This window comes from Rhopilema esculentum, chromosome 9, assembly GCF_057945365.1.
Source record: "Rhopilema esculentum isolate cy_ngs chromosome 9, ASM5794536v1, whole genome shotgun sequence".
Lineage (NCBI taxonomy): Eukaryota > Metazoa > Cnidaria > Scyphozoa > Rhizostomeae > Rhizostomatidae > Rhopilema > Rhopilema esculentum.
In genome coordinates, this window is record NC_142823.1 from 7076186 (window position 1) to 7092275 (window position 16090).

The following is a 16090-nucleotide window of genomic DNA, read 5'->3' on the forward strand; positions in this document are numbered from 1 at the left end:
CAGTGAAATTGCTAGCTAATGCACTCGAAAGAGGTGTTCAGGCCTCGTTGGCAAAAAAGTGATTAAGACCTCCTTTATTTGCCGACAGGCTTGAAAATTCACCGAAAAGCACCCCTAGATGGCAACAAATTCCTTGTTTTTGAGATGAAACATTTCTAAATTTGTTTTTATCTTTTGACCGATTTTGAGGCTCATTATATTTGAAGACTGGTAGTTTCAAGCGTATATTGAATAACTGAAAGTTGCCTGTAAATGTAATTGGAAACCACGTTCTACCGCAACGGTCAGGCTGATTCCGCAAAAGAGATAAGGTTCGGGAGAGCAGGGCTTTGTAAAGAAAAATGAAGGTTCTCGCTCAGGGGGCTCAACACTGCTGTGTCCGTACATGAAAGTCTTGGAGGGGGGTTCATGACAATACACAAACGTTCACCAAATGTCTTTACGGCAAACAAGAGCTAAAGGCTTATCTAAAATTCCTCATAAAAGCCCCCCCCCCCCCCCTAACATTCGCTTTTCTCCATGCCTTGTCTGAAGACAGTAAACGTCTAGAATATATTTAGGATGAGTTAATGAAATTCGAGTTATGGGATGCTCGGGTTATCAAGATCATGCTTTACTTTTACCGGAAAAAATGTTTTACAGTAGAAACCCGCATTAAAGAACCTGTTTTTATAAGAACCTTGAGGCTGAAATCTAATCTTTTAAACCCCTTTACTAAGAACCCCTAAGAAGCTGAAACTTGGAAAGGTTTTTACGTTTATATATAAAAAAAGAGTGTTTTAGACTGGTATTCTTATACCATATTCACACTAGGTATGATGCATTCTAAATAGACAACCCAACAGGAGAAATGAATTTGATTGGTTGAATTTTAACATGAAAAATATAGCTGGTTTAACTGTGTCAGTGCGAGTTTTTACCGTGGAAAACATTGTTAATGTGTGCAAGGCCTGTATGTATATAAGAACCTTGTTAAAACATTACAGGTTTGAATTTAGAAAAGCAGCCTGTTAATTAAGAACCAATTCAGGCTGCCAGAGAAAAACCTAGGTTCTTTTATACGGGTTTCTACTGTATTGAGCCTCTCATGTCAAAAAACAATTTAAGCTTTTTTCTTTAAAGGTGTTCTTAATTGATACTTTAAAATAAAATGAAAAATTTATCAAATATTCAGATACTTCAGTATGGGGGAAATAAAATATTTAAACCAGTGTGAGTTCGTGGGACATTTGAATGAAATTAAAGGAAGCGGCTGCGTTGCTTGTAGTCAGCGGTAATTGCCTTGAAAAAACAAAACAGTAAAAAGCTGGTTTGAATAAAAACAGATTTATTGCTTGAAAATGGCCTTTCGGGATCTATTTTGCATTGGTTTATGTTTTTCTAAGGATAGATGTAAACACATTATTTGTTTTAAAGCTATAAGATCCTGCGAAAACACCTGCTTTTTTAACGTGAGAATGCTTTTACTCGGGCGTATTGTATCCTAGTACCCATTGTTGAACAAGACTGAATTTGCTAGAAGGACCTAGTTCTCGTCTAATATCTTATGTGTATTTTGCTTTTGGGCCTCATGCCTTGCTATAGACTTACAGTTACCTACTTGCATCAACAAACTTGAATTTTTGGGTAAAATTAATTTATGCTCTTTATGGTAATTTATGCTAAATTATCTAAAAGTCACAACTGACGAACGAAAATGAATGTGGGTTACTCAAATTTTGTTCGGATTTAGAGATATCCGTTCTGCATGATTCTGTAGGTCGATTGCAAACAGAAAGATAGCCACTTTGTTTTATTTCATTCACTATGTTTTCCGCAAGTAATCCAAGATAGAGTCATAACAAATAGTCACGGTAAGATAAAACACGGAACAAGAATTTTCGCCCTGCAATCATTTTAAGGCTCTTTATATCACCCGTCTGGTGATAAAATACATCAAATTTCTGGACTATTGGTGCGCAAAACCCTTTTTAACAGGGGTCTCAAGTGTGACGTCACAAAAAACTATTTTTAGAATTTTCGAATTTTGACCACATAACATGAAAGAACACTATAAAATACTCCCAAAAAAGCAAAATCAGTTAAAATTGTAAAAAATTGGGTGAGTTATGGCCAATAGAAGATTTGAAGTTTGCTAACGGATTACTGTTGTTTTACCCTGGGTGCCAGAGCCTCAGAGAGTCAAAGGATGAAGAACGGGGGAAAAGAAATGCGAAGGAGAGTCCATCCTCCTTCGCATTTCCTTTCTCTCTGAGGCTCTGGCACCCAGGGTACTGTTATTTTAGCTCAGTTCATAAAGTTATGAACTGAGACCAAATTGCAAAGGTTTGATGGGGCGCGAGCTTGTGCTCATCTGGACATATCTCAGCCAATTCGTAATATATTTAGCTGATTTTGTGGATTTAGAGGTATTTCATGATGCTCTTTCAGGAAATGGATGACAATTTCAAAAGTTCTAAAAATATATTTTTGTGACATCATCACTTGACAACTCTATTTATCAAGGATCTGGAAAGATGCATTCTAGACCATCATAACAAACATCTTCATACCCTAAATAAAATTAGCTCTTATTCAAATAACGAGGAATAATTTTATTTTCTATTTTCTATATAGGTTTCAGCGCAGCACAAACAACACACTAAATTAGGAAAATGAAGTAACAAGGATCTATTTAGGTGCGAGGATGGCTCAGTTGTTAGGATCGATGGCAACAGATTCAAATATCTGTTTTCGAGTCACTGACATACCAAACTGTCACTTAGAATGAGGAGAGATGCCAGTCACTTCGAGTGGAAGAACTTGGACACTGCCTGTTAAGAATAGCTTCCAATTGTCCTAAAAACAACATTCGGAAGCCAGTTTGTGACAAATACAAAAAGAATTGCAAAATGATAACATGCACGTCAATTTAGTAAGGAAGTTATAAAGGGCAACTATTGTAGGAAAATATACTCTAAACAACGAGAAAAGGTTAATTTAAGAAGAAGCGGCCTAGGCTAAAGTCTAAAATAGCTTAGGTTCTACACAATTTTCTAGCGTATTCACCAGAAGTTTGAATCATCGCTGAGCAGTTTGAGCATGCGCAATAGTGATAGTAATCTCCTTGGCTACAACGACGGGTGAGGGTGGCTTTTTACCTTTCAATGAGTTTCAAGGTTTCAGGTGGTTCTGCAGAATACCACACGCAGTTAATGGAATCGATACAATCCGGGAAACGATCGAAATCAAATGAGCAGGTACCATAACAGGTTGTAAATAAAACACTGCAAACTATGATTTAAAGTGGGAGGAAGAAGCTAGTCTTGCAGAGAATAAGCCTTCAACTCGCTGTTTTAGTGCTTTTATCTAGCAAAAGAAGTTACCTTTCGTGACATAATAAGAGTTCAAAAAGCATGCTCTATTACCGAGTTTAAAAAAATCCGTACAAAAGGAAGTGAAGGTGGATGACACTACAGTACCGATCTGTTGTGATTTATAGCTGTTTCTGAAAGCGATTCGTCTTTGATTGAAAAGAAAACCATATCGTTGATACGTTTGTCAGTTCACGAAGAGTTGCAAAATCATTTTGAAATCCAAGCCCAGTTCACCAAGGGTTTGGTTAGAGAGACGTCTTGGCAGTTTATCGAAAGCAAATGTGATGGATTTGTGCCTGATCCGAAAATGAGGTCTACAAAGTTGTGAAGCTTGGTTTATTTATGGAAACAAAACTTTGTGGAAGACACAGGGCGATGTCAGGTCACAAGTGCGGTGTATGAAGCTAGCCACTCAAACTTTGATGAATGGCGTTGGCATAACGGTGAAGTTTTGACTCTGAAATCGTCAAAAAGCTTTTCAAAACCATAGCTCCTGGAATCGCTTTGAGAGCAGATTGGACTTTCATTTAACAGACACTGTGATTCACCAAGTATTACTGACAAGAAAAAATTCGTAGTTTTGTAAATTCAGTGAAAAAGGAGAGTATCTATTGCGTGTGTAACGGCGAGATCAACGTGTCTTCGACGTTTGTGTTACGATCAATGGGACCTGCCTTCGGAGAGGGTCTATGAGATTCGAATGGTTACTAACGCAGTTTTACGGGCACACAACGTCAAAAAATTTTGCTGAAGGGAAGCCCGACGTAGCGTCAACGTTATAGCAATTTAACGTATTTCATCGACAAGCGAACAAGCTGGAATTTATTTACGCAATTCGATTACTGGAGCATCGCGTTCAAAAGTAAAAGGAAAAGTGATTGTTTTCTATAGTACACATTTCACAGTACAAATAAGCCGTGTGTGCATTGAATCACAACAAGAAAAGTTGTTTATTTGCTATTTAAAAAGTGTTTAACGTAAGTTTAAAGGCATCACAAAAGGGAATAGAACTTGGAGGACATCTCTCCAGGAGGACACTGTACGAGTATCGATACCAAACCACTGACCACAAAGTATAAAAAGCGATGAACTGCAAACCAAAGTTTGTTACCACATAATTGAGAATATTGACCAGCATCAAAAACGTAATAATTTTGAGGAAGATATACACTTGGGAATTGAAAATGGAACAGAAAGGGCAGAGTACGAAAAACACTGAAAATGTTGGCCTACTTTTTGGCTACCACAAAGAATTATACAAAAATCGTTACGACAAACCATCATTAGCTCAGCAATGTTGCTCTGTTTATTGTGCAAGGGGTAGCAATACGCTTTTTGCCCTATCCTTTAGTGTCGCCTTGATAATCATTGGCACCCTGTGCACCGTTTATGGCTACTTTCTACCTTCACTTTTTCTTTCGTTGTCATCCGATGTCAGTGAAAATATGACAATGACCATGAAAAATAGTTCGGATTTGTCTCGTTTTGAAAAGGAGGCTAAATCTTTGAGCGACATATATGAAGAGAGGGACGGCTTTGTCATTGCAGGGCTTGTAATCCTATTTTGTGGTGGTCTTGTTGTCAGCTTGGCACTGTTATTGCCGCTATGCATGGAAAGGGGTATTGGAAAATTACCATCTTCAAGTCATATTATGGTGAAGAACGAACTCGGAGACAGGGGAGCAAGGATAGCCGAGAACTCTCTTAACTCATACACCGAAGAGACGCGGCATTAATGTTATCTGCTGGAACACAGTACCTAGATAGCATGTTGACATTTGACCATTTTAAGTTTGAAATGACTAAGTCCTCGATGTTTTCTGAAAACGAAAAATACAAAATCATGAAGCCTAGTTTACTTTCTTTGATTTCCGTGCGGGGAAGCTACAATGGCAGGTATTGGAGTGTTTGTACAGGGTAAAAATTAGGCATTATTAGAGGGGGGAGCGGGGGTTCGGGAGTAAAATTAGGCATTATTAGAGAAGGGTCGGGGCAGAGAAGAAGGAAATTTTCCATGCAAATTCCTAAAGCTCCTCGTAAAAGGTTGGCAGGGATTGATCCTATTTCGGCTACTCTACCATAACAGATGTCGTATACAGTCAATAGATTTTTTAGAACAAACTGAAAGGGTAAGATCTTTTGCAAGGGTATGGCGCAGGTGCAGCTAGACAAGTTGTTATGATGGTGCACAACAAGGTATGTAGACATGCATATAGCTCTACTAGATAAAAAATTATAGGCATTTTAAAGTTTAAGACTTGATGATTTTAATTTTTTAAATAAAAATGGTATCTTTTCTACACACAACAATTATTGCCTAAATACAAAGTGCTGAGACGTTGAATTTAGCATTGAAACAAAAATGAATTCGTCTAATTAATTGGATAAGGAATTAATTGCATTTATAGATAATGCTTATGAAAATCGGTCTCTTTTGATCAAAATCTTTAATTGTTTTGATTGGTCTTTGGCACTATTTGATTGGCTAATGGAGTACAAAAGTGATGACGTCACAAAAATTTATTTTTAGAAATTTTCAAATTCGCACACATATAACAAAAGAGCATTATATAATACCTCCAAATGCGCAAAACAGCCGAAAGTGTAACAAATTGGCTGTGCTATTGCCACACTAGCACACCTTTGCAAGCTCTTTTCCCGTCAAACCTAGGCAATTTGGTCTTAGTTCACAACTGTATGAACCAGAGCAGAATAACAGCAACCCGTGAGCAAAATTGAAATATTTCATTGGCCTTATCTTCCCCGATTTTGAACATATCTGAATGATTTTGCATGTTAAGAGGTCTTTCAGATCATGTGGTCAAAATTAAGAAATTCTAAAAAAAACTTGCTTATGACATCACACTTTGGCTCTCTATTTTTCTATTCCTGCAAGGGTTTAAGTACTAGACATATGGTGGTGCAGCGCAAATTTGCACATCGATCTCGGTCATGAATGTTTCCTGATGTCTTCTTCAGTAGCAATTATTAGTATGTGATACGGACACTTGACATCCTTTGATACAGGGCCAGCGCCACCGATTCTAAAGTAGGGGGGAGGAGGGTCAAAAAGGGTGGCTACCTACTTAACACTTGAACGGGGATTTGATTACTATAATTAGCAAGCAAAGTGGGGGCCATGGAGAATTTAACTTTATTTAGGTTGCTGGGGACAGTAGATGAAGTTTAAGTTTGAAATAGATATCTCTTCACATCTATGATTGCAATTCTGATTGTAAATAAGTATTGGCGAAATAGGCCAATCAGAATCACGAGCGACTCCTTCTATGGTGACAGAAGGTGGGGGGGGGGGGGGGAAGGCCAACTCTTGGCATTGACTTGTCAGTAAACCCGAGCAGACTTTTAACTGTCTATGATCTGTGTTATAAGCAACCGTTTATATTTTGAAAAGCAAGTTTAGCCCCTCGCGCCCTCTTAGTACTATACCCTGTTTCAGAAGAACGCCCTGTGTGAGATTAAATCCCAGACGATGGGTTTCATGCCATCAACCAAGTGAAGATCTCAAAATATTCGCTTTGTCTAAATCAGTCACAAACAGTCATTGCTAAAGCGATAGTTTAGGGTAAGCAAGATTTTCCGTCAATAACATTTCATCTGGATGTTTGCTGTTAGCCCTCCTATTTTTTTGAAATTCTGGTTAGCCTCTTTATAATCAGTCATTGTTGAAAAAGTGAACTAACCTTAAGAGCAATGTCACTGGTTTGAATTCATTTCGTATTCTGGGTCTTGTCCTTTACCACCTCGAGAAGAAAACAGTCTCCATTCGGAACACTAGAAGGAGAAGTTGAATGGTTCTTAAACAGTATATAAATACTATAAGCAAAGGGAGGGGGAACTAGCTAAAAAGGCAAAGCTTAACTCAATGTATTTCTTGTTTCAGGTTTCAAATTCTCATAGACACAAAAAAATAAAATCCGAGGCTGTGTAAAGACCTCATTTTAACTCTGAATCTCTGAATGAATAATGCATGATGGCATATGTTTTTTAAGAACATTGCCAGAAGTTTTAAGTTTACGCCAATGAATCGGGCGGGTGAATTTAATTTGAATTTTATGCACTACAAAATTGACTAACAGGGAATATGATACGCCTATGCTTGCAGTAGAACTTTCTGCATTGAAACAAATCTTTGTTTTCATAAATGATTGGTGTTTGAGAGAATTTTATCTTTAAGAGATTAAAAGTTTCCTTTAGATATTTTGTAGAGACGCAATTGATGATGTGTAAAGTAACAATTTCCAATTTGGCCTAAATTGGAGAACAGTCTTAAATTTGGAGAGATGTATAAACATTGGGTGAGCGCCAATAGGTCGGTATGAAAGCGGAGGCTATTTCATAAATTGATACAATAAAGTAACGAATTTGTACAAAAAATGAATATTTAGCATTTCATGTTTGAATATCTCTGTAACTCCAGGCGTAGGAATCATAAGGTGTGGTCACCTCGAGAGAAAGGACCAAGACACTGCTCGATAAGCATGAGCTTCTCATGGTCCTAAAAACTACCTTCGGGTGCTAGGAAGAAACAAATACAAATACAAAAATAAATATACTGGACATCTTGATATCAATAGAGCAGAAAAAACAGGAACATATTCTGCTAAACATTATGGGCAAGGATATTGTAAAAAAATGCGCGGCGTGCAGCTTACGCTCAACTTTTAAAATACGTAGTGCTTTATATATTCAGTTAGTTAGTAAGAAAATTTAAACAAACCTTCTTGTTTCCACGAAACCTTTTGCCAATAGAAGCAAAAAGGCTGATGTTTTTGTTGACAGATTCATGCCTGGCTCAGTGAAGTTGTTCACTCAAATGAAGCTGAATTTGAATACACTCAAACGCGAATTCAAATTTGCTTCTAAGGAATCCCTCGGGGTTGAAATAGACAGAAGCAGCAATGGATGCAATGGAGCATGGCGATTCGTTGCGAGACCTCACAGGCGAAAGTATGCCCATAGGAATCTTTGGCATGCTGAATACCATTCCGATATCACGCCGGAACAGGCAGTGGCGGTGCCAAGGGGTGGTATGGGGGGCAAATTACCCCCCCACTTTTGTCAAAACATGGTCCACACATTTCTTCTAGAAATTGATAAAAAAGTGTTAGATAGGGGTGGATAATATTTCCTAAGAAAAATTAAGCTGGTACAATGCACTGAAACAAGGAAAAAGGGGCGTAGTCTCGCTGGCAACGCCCATTACCCTCCCACTATGCAGTAGCTGGCGCCGCCACTGGGAAAAGGTCATATAAACATTCTGCAGGCGATCCTGAAACTAATATGAAATTTTGATTGGATTATTCGATAACATTTGTCTTGTGTCACGTCCAATGTACATTTACAGCCGAATTTCCCCGGTGAGACTGCCCCCATTACGTTAGTATCAGCCAGGGTACACATTCAAATTTAGGCTTACAAGGGTTTTTCAATATTTTGGGCAGATCTTTTGGCTCGAAAGCTATCTGGGCCAATTTTTATGTTTAACAACTAAAATTTTGTGATAAACTAAAATCGGAGAACCTTAGACTATTTTCAACATCTTGATGTAAAGATATGTAGTTATAAATTACATTTTTCTTGTATGTTTGAAAAAGAACGTTTCTAGAAAATTCAACCAGTGGCGTAGTCATCATACTCTGTTTCTAGAGTTTTCTGAGAATTAGTATGTTTCATTTGCTAGCTGTAAATATCACGAAATCTGGCATATTTGACATAGTTTTGTCGTATTTTTGGCATGCTTTTGATGGGAAAGGGTATACCTTTGGTAATTCTTTATGGGGCAGGGTTGGGGTGAGAGAAAGCTTTCCCCACGGCCCCATCACCTTCCTAGTCAAGTTTCCTAGTCGGGATTCGAAGAAGGCAGCAGAACGGTTCTGGGACTGTCACTGCCAAAATCTGACATAAACAAACATGGCCTCCAAGGGAAACTTACTAAGGACCAGGTTCTTCGAAACGTCAGAAAACCGCATGTTCAAGTATTGCTCTAAGGACAAAGTATTTTGAAACATCGAAATCATTATCTGTAAATCTTATTATAAGCGGGTCATATTGATGGATCATCAGGAAGTTGCTGAGTTCTTGCCCTATCAAAAATTCAATTGTTTTTAACTTATGTTTTTTATACTGAAGTTTTCTTATAACTGTCTATACTCGTTTTTTATATTAGTCTATAGCAGAGATCTGACTAAAAAAATAATTTCTTATAGAGGTTGCATATTTTATTAAAGTATTGACATTTTTAACTGCATAGCGAAAGAAACCACACAAATATTTTACATAAAACCATCTTAACCTTGAGAAATACAACGAAATATTGGATAAAGTTTACAGGCTAACTCACCGTGTTGTTTAATCTAATATTGCAAGTCTTTATTGTCTTCAACAGTCACTGTCATTAAATCAATTGCAATTTAATCTTATTCTGAAAACTATTATATTATTTACACCCATATCTGATAGATTAATTTACAACAGTAAAGAATACCTGCTTGCTGAGGAATATTAACGAGCTTATGTAAATCTCGTTGTTGGATACTAGCAACAAGGATGATCGTTTGACGTAAAATAGTGGCCTAAATTCTTTTTTTTAGGATACGACCTAAATCGCAAATATGATGATTATGAGGTTATTCGACTAGCCTCATTTACACTAATAGGTGTACGAGAAATGCGGGCTGGGGGAGCTGCAGCACCCTCTAAACAGGCGAAAATTAATCGTATTTCAGGCGCAATATTCGGCCAGATTTGTCTCAGTGAAACAATTAAAGCCCTTTTAAGGGTTAATATCCGCTACAGCCGTTGTTAAACTATTCTATCAAATGGTATTGAACTTGATAACTTTTTGCCTCAGCATCATGTTAAGATCAAGGAAACGATGGAGAAGAGGAGGATACGTTTGAGGCTAAACATAATGTGTTTGAGACTAATTATGCGAAAGCAAGCTAAAAATAAATTCACAGTTCATGTCCGTGGTCTTCAAGGAAAAACATTGGAGCAGTGCCTTTAAAGGCAGGAATTCTGAGTAAAGAAAAACCTTCAGAAGTTTATTTCTCGGGCTACTATAGTCACGTTAGTTTCTATTACAAAATTGAAAAAGAATGGATAATTCGCCCTTGTTTCTAAGAAATTCTTGTAATTTGAAAGGAGCCAGAAAGAAAAGGCAACTTTTAGGAAATATTCCGCTATTTCTAATATGGAGGTGCACTGTCTTTATACTGGAAACTGCAATTTTACAACAAACCCATTTTATAATAATCAAGCCTTGCATGAACCTCTTTTATGCGAATAATGACAAGGCTATTTCCAATCCGCTTTTGAAAGGAAACTTTCGTCGAAATTTTGTCTACGTTGAGGAACTTTGTTGGCAAAAAACCAGATGTATGGGTGGTACAAATCCGTACCAAAAATATACATATAATGCACCCCTCCCCCCTGCCACCTAGGATTCATTCATATAAGCGGAAATTTCTATCACCTTCCCTCAGTGGCAATGTTGCCCCTCCTGCCTTAATAATGCGCAGTCATCCCTGATTTAACATTACAAAATTGCCTCCTGTTTACGTTGAATTTAGATACGATATCTCATCTACTCCTGAGTTATTCATTTTCAATTTTACAAATTCCACCAGCCTAAGAGATGTTTTGATTAGACTACGCCCAATGGATGTTCAGTCTCAGCTGACATTATCAAAAGAGATGGATCCTTCATTAGAATGTGGCAATTAAAATTCAAAATGTCTTTTTAATTTTTTGTCTCCTCCGAAGCTCCATCCTGTGGTGTTTCGTCAGTGACATTGCTCGCCCCTTTAGATATGTCATCATTTTTTGTATTCTCAATTGCATTATCTCGATTTCCGTCAGTTTCCTTAGCGTCACCCTTTTCACCTTTGTTATCATTCAAAACTGCGTCTTTTTCATGCTCTACAGAACTTTCTACGTTTTTACTGTCATTCTCAAGAGACGTTCTACTGTCCCCATCTGTTTCTTTGTCAGTGCCTTTTTGCTCTGCATCCTCCGTCTTGTTACCGGCATCTCCTTCATTTGAACTCTCTTTATCCTCCTTTCCCTCCTCCATTCTTTCATTCTCTTCATTGACAGCTTTCTTGTTGATATCATTTGAATCATTTGATTCTGCTTCTTTTCCTTCAGATTTTTCTTCAGCGCTGTCTTTGTCTTTTGAGTTGTTCAAGTCTTCGGCCTTTTCTTCATCTTTCACCTCAGCGTTTTCTTTGCCCACAGAGTCGTTCAAGTCTTCTGCATGTTCTTCATCTTTTACCTCAGTAGCATTTGACGGCTTAGTCGATGACCTCAGATCAGCTTTTGATCCACTTGGATTGGAAAGTCGTGAAGAAGGCCGTCTTGCAGATAACGAATTTCTCGGTGTCTTTGGAGGAGTTGGCGATAAGATAGGTGAATTTGCAGCTGTTTGATTTTTGCTTGCTGGCAGGCTTGTTGGAGTATTGGTACCTGATTTTCGCCTCTCATCTGAATTGGTTACCTGATCCTCTTTGTCATTCTGTGATTCATCAGCTGCTTCTTTACTGACCGGCTGTCCATCACTACCATCTTTATTTTGCTCAATTTCATCTTTGGGATTATTCCCTTCATTTATAACATCATCTTTCTTTCTTTCCTCTTCCTTGTTAGGGTCTGATACTCCCTCTTTCCCGTTCTCAGAATTTACATTTCCGTCATCCTTTTTCTCCTGATTTGCTGCCTCTCCTTCAACCAAGCCATCGCCGGTTTTCTCATTCTGAGCAGAACTGTCCTTATCTTTATCATCTGGCTTATTCGCATCTGATGTCTGATCCTTATTCTCATCATTGCTAGATTTATCGCCTTGCGCCTCTTCACTACCTTCATTATGTTCATTTAAATTCAATACATCTTCGTCTTGACTGTTCTGCGAGATTCCATCGTCATTCTTCTCATCTTTGGTTTTTTCCTCTACTGTACCGCCACTGTCATCGCTCTTCCCTAACTCATTGCCTTCATTTTCATTTTGCTGCTCTTCTTCATTATCACCTACTTCCCCTTCTTTACTTTTCTCCTCTGCTGAATCCTCTTCCTTTGTTTCAGACTGCACCATAGGCTTCTCTGCCTCATTGCTTTCCTTTTCTTCTTTTTCGTTACTCTTTGTTTCTATTTCATTTCCGTCTCCAGCGGAAGGTTCATTTCCATCATTGGCCACGCCATTGACTTCTTGGTCTTCCTTTATATCTTTGCTCTCATTCTTCTTTTCATCTGTACCGTTGGCACTGTCATCTTCTTTTTCTGGGGTCTCTTCATCTTTCTTGCCTCCTTCTTTATCTTCGATTTTATCATTCTCCTTGTCAACATTCTTTACGGATTCATCTTCTTCATTTACATTGTCATTTTCATTAGCTTCTTTCTTGTCTCTAGCATCTTCCTTTTCAATATTTGGCTTTTCAGCATTAGACTCCTTATTATCTTCTTTGTTATCCTCTTTGACATCTTCTTCCTTGCTTTGCTCGACCAAATCAGGGCTCGCAGGTTTATTACTAATTTCAACCTTGCTTGCGTCATTCTTCTCTTTTCTTTTCGCCGAATTATTCGAGCCTCTTGATGATGAGCGCTTCCCTCGTAATGATGATGCAGAACTTTCTCGAGAATGGGGCGGAGATTGCCCACGTATAAGTCCTTCATAAACTCCAGCTTTAGATTTCTGAGAAGACGGCCGGCTGTCTGCCTTGCTGGATCCTTGACGAGACACTGCATTCTTTAAGCTGGCGGTACTGTTTTCTCTCGATATCCTGCCACTATCCTTATTATCAATATCCTTATTACCCTCCTCACCAGGTTTATTCTCCACAGTTTCAGCTGTGCAATCATTTTTGGATTCTGATTCTTCATTCTCCTTTGATTCATTTGTGCTCTTCTCTATATTTCCATCGGTATCTTCACCCAACTGTCCTGTATTATCACTCGGTTTTACTTCTTCGCCTTCTTTATCGGCAGCTTCTCCTGCTTCTTTGACTCCTTGCTGATCTTCATCGTTTTTGTCATCGTCATGCTTTTCTTCATCTTCGTTTCCTTCTTCACCTTCTTTATTGGCAGCATCTGCTGCTTCCTTGACTCCTTGCTGATCTTCATCATTTTTGTCATCTTCATGCTTTTTTTCATCTTCAATTCCTTCTTCACCTTCTTTATCGGCAGCACCTGTTGCTTCTTTGACTCCTTGCTGCTGATCTTCACCATTTTTGCCATCTTCATGCTTTTCTCCATCTTTATTTCCATTTGCTTCTTCTTCTTCTTTTTCTTTGCCACCTTCTGTTGACTGTGGCTGGGGTCCTGTTTCTATTTCTTCTTCTTCTTTAGAAGTATTTTTCTTTTCATTTGCATCTTCGTCGTCTTTGACATTTGACTTATCTTCATTCCCATTTTCGTCCTTCAAAGAATTCGCCCCAACATTTTCTGGATCATCTCCAATATCTTCCTTTTGCTCTCCCAAATCGTCATCATGCACCGAAGCCTTATCATCACCTCCATTTTCTTTATCCTCCGTACTTTTAACTGAAGTATTACTTCCTGGCCGTGACAGTTTTCCATCTTTATCATTACTGTCTTCTCTAGCGTCCTTCAAGGAACGGTGCGATCCTGGTCTACTTGCAGGGCCAGCATCTTCACCCATCGAGTTGCGACTTGGCGACCTTGAAGACCATTTCTTGAAGTCATCTTCTTGTCCAAGCAAATCTTCATTCTTATCTGCTGTGCCTTCTTCACCTTCTTTGCTTTCTTCGTCTTTCGTAGAAGATGTTGATGTTGGTCTTTCATTACCCTTAGAGGACGTTGGTCTACTCTGAGATTCAGAAGCAGTGCTTTGGGGGCGTGAGCTGCTCTTCTTCGGTAGATTTTGATCGTCTTCTTCACGATCATGACTTGAACTTTTTCTTGAAGAAACACTAGCAGCACGAGTCGAATTTTCTGGCACTTCCGCGTCCTTTTCGGACTTCACCTCTTCTTCTCCGGCCCCTCCCTCGGCCATATCATTATCCTCTTCATCTCCTGAATGATTCTTATCTTCCTCAGGTGAAGAGTGCTCAACACTGCTCTTTCTACTCCCATTGCTTTCTTTATCTTCACCTGATTCATTATCTTTCTCTTCACTTTCTGGCTTATTTTCATCTCTTTCATTCTCAGAATCATTTTCAAAGCCATCATCTTCCGACTTGTAATAATCTTCTGCATTCGATTTTGCAGTTCCTGGTCTGCTGCCTGCATCTTTCCCATCATCATTGTTATTCTCATCTTCTTCTGAATGTTTCTCTTTTTCTTCTTCTTCCTTACCGGCACTTGATTTCCGGGACATCGCTGAGCCAGATCGAGATGCAGTTCTCCGACTTGTTGATCTACTTTTCTTAGAAGCCCCACTGTCTCTCCTAGAAGAAGCAGCACTACTTCTCCGTGAAGAAGCTCTGGTTGATGCTCTCGATCCACTCTCTCTCGATACTGACCGAGAATCTTCATTTTCGAATTCATCATCTTTGTATCCTGGATCTTCTTCTTTAGATCTGTGCGAGGCAGTTGATCCCCTCCCCGAAGCCTGTTCAACATCGGAAGAAACCTCCCGCTCAACATCTTCATGCTTGTTATCTGGCGTTGTAGCTTGACGCTTCTCTCCAACTACAACAGAAAAAAGGTTTTAAAAATAACTATTAAACAAGATAAAATACATTGCTTTTTTTAAGCAAGGTTAAGGTATATAAAGCACAGTTGGCAATTATCCAGCGCTTTACGTTATGTAGAGTTCCAGACTATTCTTTTTGCTTTCTATTTTTCCGATTTTCCAAGCTTAGTTTGTCCTCTTTGATAAAAGTGCAGCCCATATAAAGGCTAACACCCATTAAACACAAATACTTTTCAAAAAAATGCGATCATTCCTCCGATTTTCTTCCTTCTGTCTATATAATAACGACGAATACAGATAAACTCACGTGTAAGAACCTCCTTTGCAGAGTTTGGCAAAACAGGTTCTTGTATTATGGGGTACGTATTGACAGTTTAGGTTAAAAAGGTTCTTAATTAGGATGTTCATTCTATGGAGTATTTATTGCTGTTGGTTATCTGAATAAATCTTGTCTGCTCTTTATTCTTAATATTTACTAATGTACCAATACTATTTATTAGTGTACAATAATTGATCAATTATACAGTACTGTATATTATGAAACAGCATCAATAATTGTTATAATAACAGTTAAAATTTAACATACATTGTGTATTTTCAATGTTATTGCAAAAATTCAATTTTCTGTCACTTTTTTTGTAATTAAGTATATAAATCAAATGGTGAAACCCCACATATAAGGAACCGTTAGATATTGTTTGGCTAACCAGGTTCATATGATTTGGAGTATTAAAAAAGCGAATTTCTGCCAGAAGGTTCTAAAATCCCTAGGTTCTTCCACACGAGTTTTTACTGTAGAAAACAAACTGTGACTGACAAAAACAGACATTTCAAACGATTACCAGAGTGGAATCTTTTGAAAAGGGGAAAAATTTCAATTCTGTGTGGACACAGAAATTTGATTCGTAGATGTTCTCGATAACCAAGTAATATTATAGCAAAAACCTTTATTATCTTTCAAGAAGCATTATCATTTTAATTATTATCATAGTCTTATTATCATTATGATTTTGAGAACGTCTGTTTGAAAATTGAAGCATTTTGGAAAATAATCTTGCACTGGAAG

The 16090-nt window shown here is 38.1% G+C and overlaps 1 protein-coding gene across 4 annotated transcripts in view; it reads right to left on the reverse strand.

The window, feature by feature from the left end:
- Positions 1–9573: 9573 nt before the first annotated feature.
- LOC135689273 (uncharacterized) overlaps positions 9574–16090 on the reverse strand; it is a 44648-nt gene continuing 38131 nt past the window's right edge. For all 4 annotated transcript variants that reach the window (XM_065206442.2, XM_065206440.2, XM_065206441.2 and 1 more), the window contains one exon: positions 9574–15020. In XM_065206442.2, coding sequence (XP_065062514.2) covers positions 11119–15020 — 3902 coding nt within the window. In that variant the 3' untranslated portion in view covers positions 9574–11118. The remainder of the gene's footprint in view (positions 15021–16090) is intronic.